Raw genomic sequence first — 19,757 nt, 5'->3', positions numbered from 1 at the left:
TCTGTGTGTGGAAATCCCATTTACACAGACTCACTTGGGCACCCTGGAGCCCTGTGGGTGTCCAGACTCCAGCCTGGTGTGTGCTTAGACACACATGTAACACGGTCCCGGGTCAGACAGGGCGGGCATGTGTGCACAGGACCCAGATGAACGGGTTTGATTTTATCCCTAGAGTTATCAGCACCTGAGCTGAGCTCCAGGAGCCCAAGAGGCCCCTTGTTTCCATAGCAACCAGATGCAGTAAGAACCGAGAAAGGAGGGGAGAGCCGGAAAGGCCCGAGCCCAGCGGCTTCCAGGGGCCGTCTGCCCATTACTCACGCCAAGGCTCTTGTCTCTTTTTCTTTCCCGAGGACCCTGACACGACAAAACACCGGGTGCTCTTACACTTGATCTTAGCCAAAAGGCCGAGACGCTATACTGAGTACTCCTGACCCACACTGTTCACACAGTATTTTATTTTCATCAAGACTCCTTGAAGCGTTTTGAAGAATTTATTTATGTGTTACTTATTTGACAAGCAGAGATCTTCTGTCAGCTGGTTCACTTCCCAAGTTCCTGTATCTGCTGGGGCTGGGCCAGGCCAAATTCAGGAGCCCAGAACTCCAGCTGGGTCTCCCACATGGGTGGCAGGGCCCCATACACTTGAGCCCTTGAGCCGTGCTGCGCTGCTTCTCGGGGTCAGCATCTGCAGGAAGCTGGAACTGGGGCAGTGGAGAGGAGACTGGAAGCCAGGCTCTGTGGTCTGGGATGTGGGCATCCCAGGCGGCGGGTCAACCCCTCACCCGAGCATCCCTGCCACATCTTTCCTAGTGCTTCCTTTTGACCGTACATCAGGCTGCTTTGCATGGCAGTACGTCCATACATAGCATCGTTCCTGGCCAGCTCCAGAAGCTTCTTAGCGGCCAGTCCCCTTCCTGCCAGCCCTTGGCCGTCACCACTCCACTTTTGACTGCTCTGTAAGCCTCACAGGCGTGGAATCCTAGAATATTTGCCCTTTTGAGCCTGCTTGTTTTATTGGGAGCGGTGTCTGCTGGAGTCATTGGCCTTGTTACCTGGGTCAGAATCTGCTTCCTTTCTCAGGCGGGGCGGTGTCTGGCTGCACGTGTGTGCCATGTGTCATCCGTCCACTCGGCCACCAACAAGCACGTGGGTGGTTTCTACCTTCCGGCTGTTGTGGCTTATGCTGTTGTGAGCACAGGCAATGGAGTGCTTGGGTCATATAGTAACACTGTGTTTAGCTTGCTGAATTTGTAATAAGTTATTTATTTTCATTTTATGGGGAGAGAAAGAACTTTTAACATCCACTGGCTCACTTCTCAAATGCCTGCAAAAACCAGAATTGGGCTAGGTCAAAGCCAGGAGCCAGGGACTCCACCCAGGTCTGTCGTGCGGTGGCAGGGGTCCTCACATACACAGGCCATTATCTGCTACCCCCCAATGCATGTTAGCAGCAGGCTGCATCACAAGCCGAGAACCTGGACTTGAACCAGGCACTCTGATGGGATGCAGGTCTCTCAAGTGATGTCTTCACTACTATAACAAATGTCTACCCTTTGGACATTTTTTAAAGCATTTTTTTTAAAAGGTCAGTGTATTTTAAATAAGGTATTTTTTACTTTGAAAGGAGAGAAAGATCTTCTACCCATTGGTTTACTCCCTAAAGGGCTGTGAAGACTGGAACTGAGCTGATCCGAAGCTAGGAGCTTCTTCCAGGTCTCCCACATGGGTGCAGGGTCCCAAGTTCTTGGGCCATCCTCTACTGCTTTGTTAGGCCATAAGCAAGGAGCTGGATGGGAAGTGGGACACAAACTAGCACCCATATTGTATGCCAACACAACAGGGTGCAAGAATAGACCAAGGTGCTAGCCTGAGCAATTTAAAAAAAAAAATTAGGTTTGGGAGCTCAGTGCAGTGGCCTAATGGCTAAAGTCCTTGCCTTGAACGCGTCAGGATCCCATATGGGTGCCAGTTCTAACCCTGGCAGCTCCACTTCCCATCCAGCTCCCTGCTTGTGGCCTGGGAAAGCAGTCGAGGACGGCCCAAAGCCTTGGGAGCCTGCACCTGCATGGGAAACCTGGAGGAAGTTCCTGGCTCCTGGCTTCGGATCGGCACAGCACCAGCTGTGTGGTCACTTGGGGAGTGAATCATCAGATGGAAGATCTTCCTCTCTGTCTCTCCTCCTCTTTGTATATCTGACTTTTCAATAGAAATAGATAAATCTTTTTAAAAAAATTTGGGTTTGGGAGGGTTGAGGTATAGAGGAAGGTGTGTGGGATAAATGTTTCAGTTCTTTTTTTCCTGCGTATCCACAGTAGGGGAAGGGATGGGTTTCCTTCTTGCTGTCAAAACTACATCAGCACCTGGGGGTGGGGGGCGGTTATTTGATGACGCCTTAGAGACACTGAGTTGTGGGGGACTGTCCTTGAGGGTGTTACTCGAGTGGTTTTCATAGCCCTGAGATTATGTCAGTTTCGTTGCTTCAGGTTTGGAGAGAACTTTTCCGAGGTCTGTTATTTGGCTGACCAAGTCCACCTTACGTATCCACAGGCCCAGGAACATGCTGCAAAGCTTGGCCAGGAGAACTGTCCAACCCGTTCTGCTTTCCATCCTCTGACGAGGCACTCGACATCCTCTGCCGGCCTAGATGAGCTGGCTGTCATGTCCCCTGTGTGTGTCAGCTTCTTCTGGGTCTCCCACATAGGTACAGGGTCCCAGGGCTTTGGGTCATCCTTTATTGCTTTCCCAGGCCACAAGCAGGGAGCTGGATGGGAAGTGGAGCAGCTGAGACATGAACCGGCACCCTCATGGAGTACGGCTTGACTTAGTATGCCACAACACTGCCCTAAGAGATTTTTAATTTAAGTTAAAATTTTTGATGTGTTTGAAAGGGAGAGAGAGACCATGTTTTATTTTATACTTTATTATTCAAACATTGTTATAATAATACATCAGCAATAGAAAACACCCATGTCCTGACCCTTGGACCTCCACACTGGAGTCTCCTGGGCGTCCCTGTCCCCCAGCTGAGTGGCCCGAGCCTCCTGGGCATTCCCTGTCCCCTGGCTGGGCACTGGAGCCTACTGGGCATCCCTGACCCCCGGCTGGGCGTCGGAGCCTCCTGGGTGTCCCTGACCCCCGGCTGGGGGTGTGGGCTGGTCTGCTCTCATCTCTTGCTGTGGCTCACCGGCTCATGTTGGCACGGTTGCTTTTCTCTTGCTTTAAAAATAGCACATTTTCGTGCTTATAAAAATAGCAGTGCTGACTGTGGAAGAAGTAGAAAACACACACAAACACTGAGCTGAGAATTCAGCGTCAGCCAGGACCCTGTCCACCCTCAACACGACCACTTGGATGCTTTCACTTCTTTTGAAAACTTCCTGTTTTTGTGTTTATGAAAAGCAGAGACAGAGAGAGAGAGCTCCCATGTGTTGGTTCACTTCTGAAATACCCACAACTGCCAAGGCCACACCAGGCTGAAGCCAGGAGCCTGCACCTCAAGCCAGGTCTCCCCCTGACCAGGGGCCCAGGTCCTTGCTGTGTCACCTGCTGCCTCCAGCAGGAAGCTGGACATGGAGGCACTGGGCCTTGAGGTCAGGTGCGCCCCCAAGGGAGGTGAACAACTCAAGCAGTAAGTGCCAGTTACACGCCCTGATGGTGGTGTGACATAAAGCTCCATGAGAGACACGGTGGTTGTGGCAAACACAAGGTGCTTGCTTGGCACCGCTCAGCATCAATGAGTGCCTTCTGATGTGCTACCTGGGTCCTCTCCCACCCCTCTGAGGAGTCTGCCGCCCCAGTTCCTACTTCACAGAGTTGGCATTGCACCTGGCCGAGGCTCTTGTGGCCCCTGGCTAATGCCTGCGGCAGCTTTGTCAGACCCTATACCTGGGCTGAGACTGCAAGAAGAATATGTGCAGATGTCCCCAGGGGCTCTTTGCTCCCTCTGGGCCCCAGCTCTTGCAGGCCTGGGTCGTACCATCCCCAAAGAACACTCTCTGGCAGTGGAGGGGGATTCTGACCACTCTGGCAGCAGCGAATGTTGACCGCCCCTGTTGCTTTTCCTTGGTGAGTCTTGTGTCCATACACCCTGGAAGAGGCCCGGATGAGTCAGCTGGTCACTCTGGCCCACCCAGACTCCTTGTGGAAGTGATAGAGCTGGGAGGGAGGTCTTGGTTGCAGCAAAACACAGGGCCACCAGGTGGCGCTGAGGAGACAGCTACAAGGTGGTCTGGCTGGTGGATGTTGGTGCCCACAGCTTCTGCTTTCTTGGGGAGCACACAGAACTGTTCCCCAAAAGGTCCCCAGCCCTGGTGGACGTCCAGGTAGCGGCCCTCCTTTATTCCTTCTGCATTTGCACTGATTTCTCCATATGTGCACACGTGCACACAGTAGGGACATGGGTCACAGTGTCTCCTTGAAAAGGCACAGTCACAGCCGTGCCACCTCCCCTCCACTGTCCTGAGAGCGACAAGTCCCAGGAGCGCCTGCCATCTTCTTGTTTTAAATGGGAAGCATCCAGGGATGGGGGCTTGGTCCGTGGGTCAGAGGCTTGCATTGCTCACATCACATTTTCGGTCTCCCCGCCCGTCTGGTTCTAGCTTCCCGTGAGCTCACACCCTGGCGGGCAGCACGGGAAGATCCGGGTGCTGGGGCCACTGCCACCCGCGTAGCAGACTTGGATGGTGTTCTTGGCTCCTGGCTTTGGCCTGGCTGTGGTAGGCATTTGGGTAGAGACGAAGCAGATGGAAGATCTCTCTCTCTCTCTCTCTTTACAAATTACAAAAAAAAAAAAAAATATATATATATATATATATATCCCTCACCCTCAGCATATCCTGCCACTCTCTGCATGATAGGCCTGGCAGCAGCATGTCTCTGATCTGTCAAGCTGGCTGTGTTTGCTTGCAGTTTGCACAGGAGGAGATGGGGGGACGGGAGGAGAAGAGCTTTGTTGGGTCAGAACTGGCATGGGAAAGCAAGGACACAGGCGTTCGTGCCTTGACTGAGAAGCAGCAACAACAGGAGAAATGAAGCTGTCTCTTTCCTTAACACATGCACCCGGAGCCTCAAGCTACAGCTGTTCTAGGGGATCCCTTTGCTGGCTCCTGGCAGGGAAGGTCCCCAGGCAGGTCCCTGAACTGCTGGATGACGATCCGTGTGCCCCCCAGGGCTGGGCAGGGATGGGATGAGCTGGCAGGTGTACAGCTCAGTCCAGCCCTGGGCACAGTGTGAACACAGGAATGGCAGCTGATGCTGAAGACACCAGGAGTGGGCAGGTGTGGGAAGAGCTGATCCCTTCATCCAGGAAACTCGGAACCCACGGAAGAGATGAATCCTGAACAATCACACGACGGCGAGGATGTGGGAGAAGCAGCGAGCTCTTGATGAAAGCAAGGAAGGCGGTGGCACTGGGACATTGGTCAGGAATCTCCTAGTAGAGGTGGGGAGGTGGAGACACTGCAGGTGGAGGGACCAGCAGGGGCTCGGGATGAGGACATGTGTGGAGCTGTTGAAGAGGCAAATCAGTTCCAGAACTGAGAAGGGGCAGAAGTGGTACAGGGTGGGGTGCAGGGTCGGCGTGGGGCTGGAGGAGGCAGCTCAGGCAGGCTTTGGGATGGAGCAGGGAAACGAGGAAGCCGTTGCTGTGTTGTTCACGCCGGCCGGAGCCTGAACCTGCAGGTGGGGCGGGGAGGCAGCTGTGTGTGTGCAGGCAGATCTGGAAGTTGAGGGGAGGTTCCTTTGGAAGCTGGAGTTTCTTGGAGGGTGGCCCAGCTGTCACCGGGGTCGCATGGGAGGGAGACCTGGCTTGTGAGGCACACAGTGGCTTTGGCCTTTGTGAGCTTGAGGGGTTTGTGGAATCACCCACCCAGTAACACTCACTCCCGAGCCTGTTCTGAGCACCGCTTGGACCCCAGGGCTGGCTGAGGCCTGGTCGAGCCTCGTGGCTCTGGGTAGTGGCCAGTCCTGCGAAGGAAATGGGCCAGGGCGCCTTTAGGTGGGCGGTGGGCAATGATCCCTACTCAGAAGTAAAGTTGAGAAGAGTCTGGCAGGAAGAGAGGTCTCCTGGGGGGAGAGCACTCCAGTCAGTGGGAAGAGCAGTTCCAGTGGCCTGTAGGTGGACATAGGTGTAAGGGGCGGCCAGTCCTGCTGGGCACAGGAGGGGTGGGGCGTGGCTGCGGGCAGTGGGTGCCACCGCGGTCAATGCTGCTCTGTGTCGGCAGGTGGCGCCGTCGGCTCGGACCTGGCTTCTTGACGGCCGATGGGACAACAGGTGCCTTGAGCTCAGGCTTGGCTGGGGCCTGTGGGCGCTTCCAGCTCTCGGCAGCCTGGGGTAGAGAGGCCTACGGTAGTTTCCTGATCAGCGGCCATCGTTGGGATTTGCTGGAGCTTCTTTGCTCAGCCCTGCCTTTCTCCTCTGCTTTTCTTTCTTGCTCTCAGTCTCAGTGCTTCCCTCGCCCATTGCCCCCTGGGGTGGGTGGTGTCTGTTTCCAAGGACTGACTTCCTGGTGGAGCTCAAAGGATAGCAGGGCAGGGTCTCCACTCCCAGAAAGTCCATGGCAACAGGCACCTTGGTATACATCCCTTCTTGCACCCCTTTACTTACTTAGAGTTTGCTCCAGTGGTGGCTAGCTGGTCCAAAGCATGGGGATTCTGTGTTTATGACTATTAGGGAACATTTCCGTGGTGCTGTCTCAAAGTGGAAATTCATGCATACTGGAGGGTCCTTGGAGCGTCCATGGGAGTACGTATTGCACAGAGTGTAGGCATGCATTTAGATTTTTGTTGCACCCAAACAAATATATTTTCATTCCATGTCCATGAACTTTCTGAAGTGCCCTCATGTATCTTGCAGATCTTCGCAAATCTCTCCTTCTGCTTTCCCTCCTCATTTTAGAACAATTGTGTAGTATCACACAGGGTGTGAGAATCTTCCACCCATTGGTTCCATGATGGCCAGAACTGAACCAAGCTGAAGCCAGGAGCCTGGAATTCTATCCTGATCTCCCCTTTGGGTGCAGGGGCCCAAGGACCTGGGCCATTCTCTGTCACTTTCCTAGGTGCACCAGCAGGGAGCTGGAAGTGGAGCAGCTTGGATGTGGTATTCACTTGGAAAACCAGAATTGCAGGAGGCTGCTTAACCAGCAATGCCACAATGACAGCCCTGTTGTGGCTTACTTTTAGGGACTGATGATTCTTTTAAGTAATTTGTGGTATGCAAGGAATATAGGAAATTATTTCCTTTTAAATAGATTTTAAAATTTTGAGAGAAAAGGAGAGAGCCCATGTATGTGAGAGTGCCCCATTTGCTGGCTCATTGGGTAGTGCCCTCAGTGGCTGGGAAGAGCTGGGCTGGGCCAAGGCTGAGAATTTAATCCAGGTTTCCCACCTGGGTACCAGAGACCCAGCTTCTTGAGCCATCGCCTGTTGCTGGTATGGGATGCCAGCCTCCCAACCCATGGCTCGACTGCTAGGCCCAGTGCCCACTCTGATTTGAGCAATGCTGCCACATGGCCTTCTCGTTTCTAGGCCCAGCGCTGGTGGGAGTGTGTAGGCTGCTTCTCTGGCACCTGACCCAGGGGGCTGCATGGTGGGAGACTCTGTGGCTCTGCTCTGCCTGCTGTGCGGGCACGGCCACGGCAGGTGCACCTGCTGTCTGAGGCCCTGTGCATCTTACCACAGGGACTGCCCCAGGCCCGTGGGGAGGAGACAGACTTGCTTTTCCTTCCTTCCTCTTTTTTCTTTTTAAGGTTCATTCAAATTTTTTTTGTATTTTGCTTATTTTTAAATTTGTTTTTGCTCAGTTTACAGTAATTATTACAGAGAGACATCTTAACAATTTTTTTTAAAATTTTATTTTTGATGATGCTTATGTAGTTGAGAAGGATGCATGCCCGTGTGAATCACTGATTAGGGTGTGAAGGGTCGAGGATTAGGGGAAAGTTTCCAATTTTCTTTTTCTTCTTTCCATATCCTGGGGGGAGGGGAGAGGGAAGGGGAGAAGCTGCACCCGACATCCCAACCGCCTCCGTACCCAGGGATGAGGGACAGCCACCTGATGTCATCCCAGGTCCCAGATGATGACCATCATCTGAGGGTTGTGCTCAAGTGATTTCAACAGTTCTGAAATGCTGTTGATTTTGTTGCTCCAAGGATGAGGAAATCCTTCTAAGGTCCAATGGCTGACGTTGTCTGTTTGCCCAGATGCTGTCAACACTTGGCTGGGAGAACTGTCCAATTTGTTCTACCCTCCATTCTCTACCACGGTACTAGACAACCTCTGTAAGCCACAATGAGCTGTCATGTCCCCTGTGTGCATCTGGGCATATCGTCTATTGCACGGTCTTTAGCCACTGAGGAGGCCCAGGTCTGACTCATGCACTCCATGGTCAGACCACAGATCCTGATTCTCCCCATGGTTAGAGTTCTGAATGCAGTGGTTCAGTTGGGGAATCCCCAAAGAAACCTTGACCTGATTCTTGGGTGTGCTAGCCAGTACAGGGTTGGCTCACTCTGTCATACACACCAGCTTACACACACACACACACACACGCACACTGGTGGTTGCCATTGCTGGGTCAATTCTGTTTCCAGTCCCATCTCATATACAAACGAATGGATGCTGTGGCCCAGCCTACCTCTGCCCACTCATCCCTCACATACACCAGCAGGAACTGCAGTTGGAGTGGTTGGAGCGACCCTAATAATTCCCACCAAGTCCACACCAGTCTTAGTTCCTGTACATGATGGTATGTGCAGCAGAATGATCCAGTTTGTCCCACATCTCATTTAACTCTCGTACATATCAATGTGCTTTAGAGCCTAGCTCAGTCTTACTAACTCCACTCTCCAGCCCACACTTAACCTGGTGGGCGCTACCACCCATCTAGCCGGTCCATCCCCAGCCCTGGCTCTCATGCTCATCATTGGGAGCTGCAGCCTATCAGAGGGGTGCCGCGATTTCCTTACTAGGCCCACTCCCGGCCCCAGATCTTGCACTTCCCAGGTGGTTCTGCAGTCTGACTTGACAAGACTTGCACCCCCGCTCCATCCCAGCACTTACCAGGTGATGATGCAGCAAAGCCTGATCTGCCTGCATCTTACTCCGGCTCATGCATGCACCAGTGAATGCTTTTGCTTAGCCTGGCCTGGCCCTTCCCCAAACCAGCTCACACGCAGGCCAGTGTGCGTTGTAGGCCTGCCCAGCCTGATCTGCTGTAGTCACAGTTCTCATACTCACCAGTTGGAGCAGTGGCCCAGCAGGGGAGTCCCTGCTGTCCCCCTACTAGGCTCACCCCCCTGCCCTAGTCTTACATTTTCTGGTGTGTGGTGTGTCCATTCTGTCACGGTCTGACTCACTTTGGCATTCACTGGAAGGTGCTACAACCGGACCCAGCCTGGTCTGCCCCTAGTTCCAGCTCGTGCTGGTGGGTGTAGCCCAGCCCAGCCAGCCCCCAGTCCCAGCCCTAATGTGAACTGGCTGGTGTTGTGGCCCAACCTGGCCTGCCCTGCAACCTGTCCTGGTTCTCACATCTGTCAGTAGGTGCTATGAACTGGCCCAGCCTGGTCTGCCCTCGGACCTGACCCATATGTATGCCTGGTGGGTACTGTAACCTGGCATGGTCTGGACTGCTCCCTGCCTCAGTTATTGTGCTCACCTGCAGGGACTGCATCCTGATGGAGGAATTTCTCAAGCTCCTCTATCAGGTCTCCTCCCCGTGGCGGATCTTACGCACACCAATGGGTCTTTGGCCCAGCCTGACTTGGTCGTCTCCTGTCCTGGCAAGTTGTGGCCTTGTCTGATGAGCCCACACACATCCCAGCTCCTGCTTTTGGGTACTACAGCTCAGCCATGCCTGGTCTACCTCCAGACCCAGCTCTTGCGTGGTTCAGCAGGTGCAGAGACCTATACCAGCCTATCCTATACCCACTCTGGCTCTCGCGAGCACCAGAGAGTGCCGGAGCCTAGCCTGGTCTGGCACATCCCAGATCCAATCCATACCCATGCCAAGGGATACTGCAGCCGTGTTCAGTCCAGATTGCCGCCCCCGTTCCAGCTTTGCACTCGCCAGTGGGAACCAGAGTCAAGCCCACTGGCCAGCCCTGCTCCCAGCCAAAGAGCTTGCACATGCCTGTGTTTGCTCTGACTCAGCTTGGAACCAGTCTCCATCTTGACCTTTGCCTTTGGGTGCTGCAGCCTAGCCTGTCCCGGCCTGGCCTCAGTCTCAACTCTTGCTAGTAGGTGCTACAGCCTAGTCCTACCAGTCTACCTCTATTCCTGGGATAGCCAGGCCCAGCATGGTCTGTACTCCATCCTGGATCCTGCACATGCCAGTGTGCTAAGGTTTGGCTTGGTTTGCCATCTCTTGTCCCCCCAAACCATTCCATACACTTGCTGACAAGTGGAGCATCCCAGTCCTGAATGACACGCTCAACAGTGGGAGCTATGGCCCCCTCAGGGGAATTTCCCATATTTCCCCCCCAAGCCCCCTCCCAGACCAAATCTCACCTGTGGCAGCACGTGCTAAACCTTTACCCAGCATAGTCTGCCCCTCTGCCTTGGCCTTTGTGTGTGCTAGTAGGTGTTGCTGCCTAGCCTGCCCCACTCCCTGTTTTTTGGTGTGCTTACAGATGTTGTAGTCTAGACCAGCCCAGCCTGTTCCCAACCCCAGTACCCATGAGTGTCTTGGGGTTCCATGGTCATACCTAGCTTGGCCTGTCACTATCCTCAGTGCTTGAGCAAACTAGCCGACAGTGCAGTTTCCCAGGGGTGAGCCCAGATATCCCCCACAGAACCTGCCCCGTGACCTGGTTCTCTCAGTGTCATGGCCCAGTCTAACATTACCCAACCCCTGTTCCAACTCTCACTGGCGGGTACTGTGAGATCTAGTCCTGCCAGGTAGGCCCCAGCCGTAGCTTTAGTATACACCGGTAGGTGGTGATTGGCGGTGGCCAATGCTATCCAGCCCAGCTCAGGTCTCCCATGTGGGCAGGTGCCTTGTTCTGATGCAGAAAAGTCCTCCAGCTTCCCTCCTGCAAACTGCTTGGTCTCAACCTCCTCGCTTCCCTGCCAGTACAGTGGTCTTGTCAGTGGAAGTCCCCCAGAAGTCATTACTCACTTGCAACATACTCCCTCCTCTGTCCTCCCTCCCACAATCCCCCTTCCCCCTTTTCTGATCAATCCTTGGTCCCTGCACCAAGGAGTGCATGAGTTCTCCAGCCAGGTCTTTCCAAGTCCAGTCTTGCAGTGGGGTGGAGTACTGACCTGGAGTTCTGCCCACCCACTAAGGATCCAAGCTCCTGTGCAGGCTGGCTGTGGACCCTGCCCCTCTGCCCACCCACTAAGGATCCAAGCTCCTGGCGTGCAGGCTGGCTGTGGACCCTGCCCCTCTGCCCAACCAGGGAAGGAGGTGGTGCCCGGGAGAGCACAGGGCTTGACTGCTCTTGTTCCCTCCCAGCGAGGCAGGCTCTGGGACCCAAGTCCTGGGCAGGGCTGGCGAGGGCTGGCGAGGGCTGGCGAGGGCTGGAAGCTTGGGATGCAAGTAGCATGCATTTGGGGGTGGTTTTATATTGACAGGGAAAGTGAGAGATGGCAGGGAGGGCTCCCCACCTCCCCTGGGAGCACCCTTGGCTGGGTGCACCTGCTGTGATTAATGAATGGAGGCTTGGTGACTGTCATCAGGAGGCTTGCAGTTCACTCTGGTTTTCTTAGCTTTTCCCTAATGACCTGCTTCCATCCCGGGTTCCCACACACATTTACTGTTAGACCTCTTCAGGTCCCTCTAGTTCCTCAGACTTTGCTTTGAATGACCTTGGTAGTTTTTTGCTTTTTTTTTTTTTCATTTGTTTAGTTGATGGGGGAGAGAGAGAGAGAGATAGAGATTTCATCCATTGATTGACTGCCCAAATGGCTGTGACAGTCAGGGCTGGACCAGGACAAAGTCAGGAGCCAGGCGCTCCCTCGGGGTCTCCCACATGAATGCAGATGCCTAAGCATTTGGGCCATCCTTTTCCACTGCTTTCGCTCCTATGATCGCCTTCTGGGACACTGCACGGTGTGGGTGTCCCCTGGTTGGCTGGTGCACACCTGGACTTTTCTAGATTCTTGAGATCTTGAATGAAACTTCCACGTGCCTTCTTCATGTGCCTTTGTGTGAGACCATGTGGGTGCATTTAATTCTTGCAGTGGCTCTTGGGGTCCACATAATTCTGCCCAGTTGACAGATGAGGGAATCAAGGCACGCAGGCTTAAGGCTCAGATTGCAGATGGGGTCTGTCTGACTGTGGAGTCTGGGTTTCTAGTCCCTGGTCCCTGTCTGCTCCCCTGGCTGTCTGGATAGGGGTAAATGGGGCCTCTTTGTCCAACAGTTCCTAACTGTTTAGCCCGTTCCAGCAGTTGACATGGGTACTCTCTGCTCTGTGTCCCCAGAGAGGGTTATTGCTGTCTTTGACAAGGACGGCAGTCCAGAAGCTATGTCCAAGGCATTTCTAGCCAAGGACATAGCAGTCTCAGCCAGGCAGCGTGTGAGCCAAAAGTTGTGCCACCCAACGCGCTGGCTGTCGGGAAATCGCACCTAGGTGTCATCCGTCATTTCCCACTCGGGAGTCAGGTGCCAGGGCCATCACAGACTGCGTAAATAACCCATGCATGAGATACCCAGGCTTTGTGCACAACTAAACAAGAGGCTTTTGGGGAGTCTGCTGGTGCTTGCTTTGCAAGATGTTGCTAAGCAGTGTTGCTAATATTATGGAAAGACATCTTCCCTCTTGCTTTTTTTTTTTTCCAGTCAGCCCCAGAAGTCCTGGAATTGGAAGCAGCTTTGGGGGAAGAGAGGGAGCTGGGAGGTCCCAGGTGGGAGAGGGCCTCGTGCCACTGGTCACCTGGCCTCCTGACTGTCCAGATTGACGACGCTGGGCAGCCCCCCCATGTCTGAGGTACCTCTTCCTTTTCATTGGAAGTTACACACACACACACACACACACACACACACACACAGACAGAGTTATAGTTTAGCAAAAATTTTAAAAACCACTGTAATTGAACAAAAAAAATATTTTAAATGGTTTCAGTTACCCAAGAACTTCTCCGCCTTTTTGTAGTCCCAACAGGAAATCAGCAGACTTTCCCCCCGGGAAACTTTGGGCACCTCAGAATGTACACACACACACACACACACACACACACCCGCCCGGGGCTGGATGCCACTGCTCGGAAATGCCATAGAGTCACCGACCTAGTTTCCAAAATCTGAGCCAGGCGTCAGGTCCACAGCTTAAGGAATGGGCAGGTCTATTGGTGTCTCCCCAGTCCTGCCTGGAGCTGGCCCTGTTGCTCTCACTGTGGGGTGGATTCCTTTGGGGCTTGTCCTGGATCCTGGGAGGTGTTTGGCGCTGGGGACAAAGGCTGTGCGTTTGGCAAAGATTCTTGCTATGCCCGCTTCGGAATTGCCTGCAGTGACCTCCGTGAGCTCCTGTCCCTCCTGCTCATCCTCACAGGGTGATGTTCCCAGAGCCGCAGCTCTGCTGGGGCCCAGCAGGGGGCGTCCGTGTACCTGCATCCACCGGGTCAGGTCCAGGTGTGCGAGCTCCGTGCAGGGCTGAGGTCGGAGAGGCAGCTCGGGGCGTGCGCCCCCAAAAGCCCGGGGTCCCCTCTATACTTCTGCGTTTGTAGCTCTTGCGTTGATGTAGAGGTTGTGGGGCTCAGAGCGGGGTGCTGATTCTCGTGGCAGGTGGGGAGGACCACGCTGAGGTGTTGGGGAGGGCGGGCGGGGGTTGTGCTTTCCAGGGCAGGTGGAGGGCTGTGCACCTGACCCAGTTTTCATACACGACGCCTCCTGTGCCTTTCCGTCCCCAAGCACGGTGGCGGTGGTTTTGCACAGCCACGGAGCCCCTGGGAGCGGGAGGTGGGTGCAGGCGGGAGGCAGCGGCATGGGGCTGAGCCCCCCGCAGCACAGGGGTGTGTCCTCTGTTTCCCAGGCCCCAGGAGGCCCCTGCAGGACCAGGCATGCGTGTCTGGAAGTCTCAGTCCGCTGGTCCCCGGGGGCTGTGAGGCTGTTTGCCCCGTGTGCACATTCAGCTTCCCTTGCCCACTTTGTTGCTGGGCTCCCATCCAGGCCACCCCATCTTTGAATCTCTCCTGGTGCTGGCTTCTCAGGGACTGGATGAACCTGTGAGCTACTGTGGGTGGGGATACTGCCACTGCACTTCCTCCCTGTGTCCTGACCTGTCTGGCCTTACCCATCCATCCCACAGTGTCCTGAGCGCGTGTCCTGGCCAGTGATGGGTGGGAAGATGGCTCCCATTCTTTCACACTGTGAGTTCTCCAAGGACAATGCCTGAGTTAGTGCTAGTGTTAACAACACCTCACACTTACCTTTTTTTTTTCCCCACAAAGATATCTCAGGTTCAGACACTTTTATAAAAAGAAAACATATAGGCAGAGTGAGAGGGGAAGAGAGAGTCCTGCCATCCACTGGTTCACTCTCCAGATACCCAGCACGTCCAGAGGTGGACCTGCTGGAAGCCAGGAGCCAGGTTTCCCAAGGGTGGCAGGGACCTGGCTCCTTGGCCATCACCTGCCACTTCCCAGGGCAGGCTTTAGTAGGAAGCAGGGATCAGGAACAGAGCCAGGATTCAAACTCTGGCACTGGGATGTAGGACGTGGGTGCCCCCAGTGGGATCTTAACTGCTATGCCGATTGCCTGGCCCAAGGGTTCACAGCTTTCGTGACAATAGCACGGAGCTGGAATTTAATAAATGTGTATTTGTTCTCATGGTATAAATGGCAAGTGATAAAGGACTTTCATTTAGGGTGCTGATAATGTTCTTTTAAAATTAAGTAAAAAAAAAAAGCGAGTTGATTTGATTATGGCAAAATAATATGTAAATGGCTGAGCACCAGGGCTGGAAGACAAAGCGTGGTGAAGGTGCTATGCGGATGGCAGGCTCTGTCGGGCCGCACCAGCAGGAGCTGCAGGTGTCTGGTGGTTGTGGGTGGGGCAGCTCTGTTCTGGACAAGGGTACGGGTCCGTGGCCTCCTGGCCCCTGGCACAGGCCTGGCAGCCCTGCAGCTGTTTCATCAATGCTGGTGGAGTGGGTAGATCTCGTAAAGCCCCTGGGGGGCTTCCTCTGCTGGGTCTGGGTGAGAAGGGCTGTGGCAGGAGGTAAGTGCGGGATCCCATCTGCACTCTGACGGTGGGTGCAGGACCAGAAGGCAGGGTTCCAGAATCTTCTAGCACCTAGCGCCTTGGTGAGACACTCATTGAGGGCCTGGGACTTCAGAGCAAGAATGAACATGGGGGAAATTCTGTACCTTCGTTTCAGGGTGGAGCGTCCACTGGACTTGAACTCAACCCCTCCTCCGCAGTGGGGGCTGAGCGGGGTGGGGTGGGGAGCCCCTCCCTCAGCTGCTGGTGAGGGTGAGGGGCGCTGCAGCCCCTTCTGGGCTGGATGGAGGGTGGTCCCCAGTACCCTCCCTGGCATGAGGCAGGAGGGGTCAGTCGGAATGCCTCCAGGAGTCCTGGGCGGTGGCTGAGGCTCTGTCTGTCCCCCTCCTCCGTTATCCTTGCAGCCTGCCCACTGCCCCTCCCAGGGGTGAGGCCCGGGCATTCACATCTCTTGCTATAAATAGATGTCCAGGGCTGTGTCTGATTCCCCCACCACCCTTGCTCAGGGGAGTCCACGGCCATTGCTAATGGATGTTTCATAAATACAGCAGGTGCATTTTGGAATCGCTCAGTGTTCCCTTGCGTCCATTGCAGCTTCAGGGCCGGCAAGAAGCTTGGCCCACTGGAGAGACAGAGGTCCGGGCTCCTCCCCCACTCCAGCACGGCCCCCTTCTCTGCCTGGATGGTCTGTTTGCCTGAGCACCAGGCTGAATTAACAACAAGGCATATTGCTTCTGGGACCTCTCCAGCCCCGACAGGGCTGTTTCCAAAGACGGACTAATTGGCTCGATTTAATTCCCTCCAGCCCCTTGCCCGAATCCTCGCACAGCCCCCCTCTGGGGAGGGGAGCGCCAAAAGCGGCTGAGCAAAAAGGGACTGATGGGGCTGCGGTCCCCCGTCTTGGAGCCGTGTCCTTCCTTCCCGGGCGAGGACGGAGCTTGCACGCGGTGCGCCGGGGGCGTCGTGTGTGCCACAGCCCGCGCGGGGCTCCCGAGCTGATGCAGTCGGGTGGGGGCGCCCGATTTGCGTCTCCCTGGCAACAGGGCGGTCGCGGAGAAGTTGGTCACCGACCCTAGGTTGTGCCCAACTCCCAGGGAGAGCCGGCGAAACGTATGCCAGCGAGGAGCCGACCCCTGCCAGGCTCTGGGGGAACGTGGGAGGCAGCGCCTGCCCACCCCGGCGCCCCCGTATCTCGGCCCGGTCCGGGGCAGGGAGGCTCGAGGCGGTGGTGGCGCGCAGGGACGCCCGGCGCGCGTCTCGGCTCCTGGCCGGTCCTCGCGCCCTCTGTTTTCAAGGCAGTGACCGCATCGGGGAAGTATCCCGGCGGGCGGACGCTTCTGCTCGGGAGGGAGTCGCTGCCCTAGCGGGCGAGCGCGGAGGAAGGAGCCGCACGGGCACCGGGCACCGAGCTGCCGGGCAGCCGCGGTCGGGGCCGGCCGGGGACGTTCGCTGCCAAGGTGCAGGAGGCGGGACCGGGGCGGGGTCCGGGCGCGGGCGGCGCATCAGAGCCAGAGCCCGGGAGCTGCGGGCCGGGCCGCGCCCCGGAGCGAGCCTCGGACATGCTCGCGCCCGGGGAGCGTTCTCCGGCCGCCCGGCGGGCAGGGAGCAGACGCTGAAGGTCGTCAGGAAGTGAGCGCCGGGTCACCTGACCCCTCCGGGGCGCACCTAGGCGGGGCGGGGCCCATGCCAGGCAGGCGGCCGGGGCGCGGGCGCAGGGACCGGCGCGGGCGGCGAGGACGCGCGGCGGACGGACTGGCGGGCGAGGGCGCGGCCGGACTCGGCCGGTGGCCTCGCCATGTCCCAGCCGACGGAGAGGATGCATTGCCGAAAGGCGGGGATCCGCGCCGCCGTGGTGCTCATCGGACTCCTGCACAAATCCCGAAAGCAGAATAAAGAGAAAAGGTAAAGCCGGCAGCGCCACCTCCCCTTCCCGCGACTCCCCCGGCTGCCTCCCCGGGACGGACTTTCGGAGCGGGCGTTCTTGGCTAGGGGGTGGAGTCGGGGCGCAGGGGGGAAAACCCTTCTCTGCGGGTGCCTTCACTGGCAGCGAGTCCAGAGCGTCGCCTGGCCGCTGCTCTCAAGCCCCAGGCGGGACGTTGGCCGAGTCGGAGGGCGGTGGGGAGGACGCGTCGGGGTTCAGCCCCGATCCAGGGACTCCAGGCTTTCGCCCGCAGACTGGCCGCTGGCGGGGCGACCTCCCTGCAGCCTGCGGCGCGGGGCGCAGCGCCCCAACCAGGGTGGCCGTGGCTCAGCGCGCCAGAGTCGCCTCTTCGCTTTCTCCAGCAACTTGAATGAGGTGCTAGCAACCTGCCTGGCCCCGAGGTCCGCGTGCTCTGGGTTTGGGATTGGGCCCGCGTGCTCTGCAAGTCGCGGAGCGAGCCTGGAAGGCGGCCCCCTCTCCCGCCCCACCGCCTTGACCCGTCTTGGGGTCCCGGGTCATTACCTGTTCACCTTGCGCGGGTTTGCTTCTGGATGTGAAAAATCGTTTCTGGGAGGAGAAGGGTGTGTGTGTGTGTTGGAAGGGTGATTAGAGTGCGAGAAGGTAAGGTGGTCCTGGGTTAGCCTGCTGCGTTCTAATCCTGCAGACGGAGGCTGTTGGCTCACACCTCTCTCTCCTGCTAGGTAGGTCCAAGTCACACACTGTCGGCCCAGTTGCTGCTGGGGCTGGGGTAGTGTCCATTGGCCTTGCCCCAGTTTCCAGAGGTGCCTGGCATTGCCCACGGGAAGGGCTACCACAAGGGCAGTGCAGTCTGAGATATGACGCCTGGCAGAGCGCAGCCTCCCCTGGGTTTGCCCAGTGGGCCTGGTGTGCCCTGGCAGGTGGTAAGCCCCCCAGGGCAGGAAGGGCTTGGAGGAGGTGGATGGGTTCTCGCAATGGGGTCTCCTCTCCTGGTCCCCTCTTCATAATGCTGCCCTCATAAAGTGTTTCTCACGGCTTGGTGTGGCTCTCCGTGGAATGACTTAAGGTGCTTACACATGAAGCAGCACTGAGTCACCCAGTGAGAAAGTTTTTCCCTTTTCAGTGGCTTGATAGTCCCTGCACTTTCTTGAGTGGGAACGTTTTGGATGGGGCTTTAACACCTTATAAAAATACTTGCTCATCTCTCTGTTGTCTGAGGATGGACCAGACCCCCTGGCTCAAGCCCCGTGTGCACGTGTGTGGGTGAACAGGGCCCGTTTGGAAGGCCCATTGTTTTGGTTTTCTTTGTGTTTTTAGGATTCCCTCTTGGTTACAGCTGGTGGTATTGATTTTTCCATTTGTGGTGGTGACATGAAGCGTCACTTTAAATGAAATGAGGGAAGTCACAAGAATGGGTCTATTGAATAGTGGTATCCCGTAGTACAAACGACATTGAATAGAGCTGACCGTGTCCTAAAGGGGGCTGCGATGGCTGCTGTGGGGGACGTGTGTGTCCAGCAGAAGAACTCCAGAGCCCTTGCTCCAGGCCTGGACCCCCATGTCTCTGCCCTTGGCCCCCTTCCGTCCTCTACTACATTCTGCATGATTCCCCGGAGTCACAGGTCTGTATGGGGTGGGTGGTCTGACACAAACTGGGCCTACCCAAGAATGACAAGGAAAATGCTGTTGATAACAGGGTGGGTGCAGAGGCCCCTGCCTGACTTCGGGCAGCCAGCCACTGCATGGTGTCCTGGACTTTTTTTTTCCTTCCTCCTTGAGTCTTAACATTTGCCTTCATGCAAAGGGGTTGTAAGGTTCAAGAGAGAGGCTGGGTGGTGACACTGGGTGCAGTGCTGCCCGAGGGTTCCGGTACTTGGTCAGGCCGCTGGTGAACAAGGTGACAGGTGGGGACCACATCTCTCACCATGGTCAGGATTGCTGGCCCTGCCCCTGCCGAGGAGGCGGCCCGACCAGGGTCTGGTGTTGATGTTGTTTTGAGGTCCAGAGCAGGACTTGGCCAGGAGACAGCAGGGACCTGGCCAAAATGCCCCGAACTCCAACCTCCTTTCCCCTGACATCTTGTCTTTCTCCGTGGATGCTGTGTGCTGTGCAGGGAGGTGTGGGCAGCTGTCCTGACCCCTAGTGTTATTCTGTTCACCCCTCGCGCCAGCCGTCTGGCTTTGGTCGTGAACTTCGCCTCCCTGAGGAAGGAGAGGTCTTGGCATCTTTGTGGTGGCGCTGTTTCCCTCCTGTGGCCGGGAGTGGCTTTGTCTCCAGGCAGGAGAAATGCACCCCGTGCACTCTTGACCCTCCTCTGCAGGCACCAGCTGGTCATGGGGAACCAGAGCAGGCTGCCGCTGCCAGCCTTCCCTTGGCGCTCTGCAACGCCACACTGGGCCTTCGATTTGCTGAGTTCTTCCTCCCTCCCTCTGTGCGTTGCAGGGGCGGCCCCTACCCAGGCCCCTGTTCTCCCTTCCACAAGGCCTGATATGTCCATCGCTCTTTCAGCATCTCTAATTGACAGGCACGTGCAGAGAACACTCTTGGGGTCTTGCCTCAAAGGCTCCGGTGGTCACATGTGGCTCGCAGAGATGTCTGTTCTGGTGGCTCTTGTCACCTTCTTGCTATCTCCAGGTTACTTAGAAACGGTGTGTTTCAGGGGGCAGATGAGAGTGGCCAGGAATATGGGAACA

At 56.1% G+C, this 19,757-nt stretch overlaps 1 protein-coding gene across 4 annotated transcripts in view; it reads left to right on the top strand.

The window, feature by feature from the left end:
- The window catches only part of RAP1GAP2 (RAP1 GTPase activating protein 2), a 154,143-nt gene that overhangs the window by 15,466 nt on the left and 118,920 nt on the right, over nt 1-19,757 (top strand). The window contains exon 1 of one of the 4 annotated variants that reach the window (XM_041000298.1): nt 16,661-17,066. The exons of 2 other annotated variants lie outside the window; for them this stretch is intronic. In XM_041000298.1, the coding sequence (XP_040856232.1) occupies nt 16,960-17,066 (107 nt within the window). In that variant the 5' untranslated portion in view covers nt 16,661-16,959. Of the gene's footprint in view, nt 1-16,660; nt 17,067-19,757 lie in introns of those variants that run through there. One more of the 4 variants, XM_041000300.1, reaches the window with a different exon arrangement.

This window comes from Ochotona curzoniae, unplaced genomic scaffold, assembly GCF_017591425.1.
Source record: "Ochotona curzoniae isolate NIBS_2020 unplaced genomic scaffold, NIBS_Ocur_1.0 scaffold_2453, whole genome shotgun sequence".
In the NCBI taxonomy this organism is placed as follows: Eukaryota; Metazoa; Chordata; class Mammalia; order Lagomorpha; family Ochotonidae; genus Ochotona; species Ochotona curzoniae.
The sequence above is the reverse complement of the archived record's forward strand: the minus strand, read 5'-3'. Positions and strand labels throughout refer to the sequence as shown.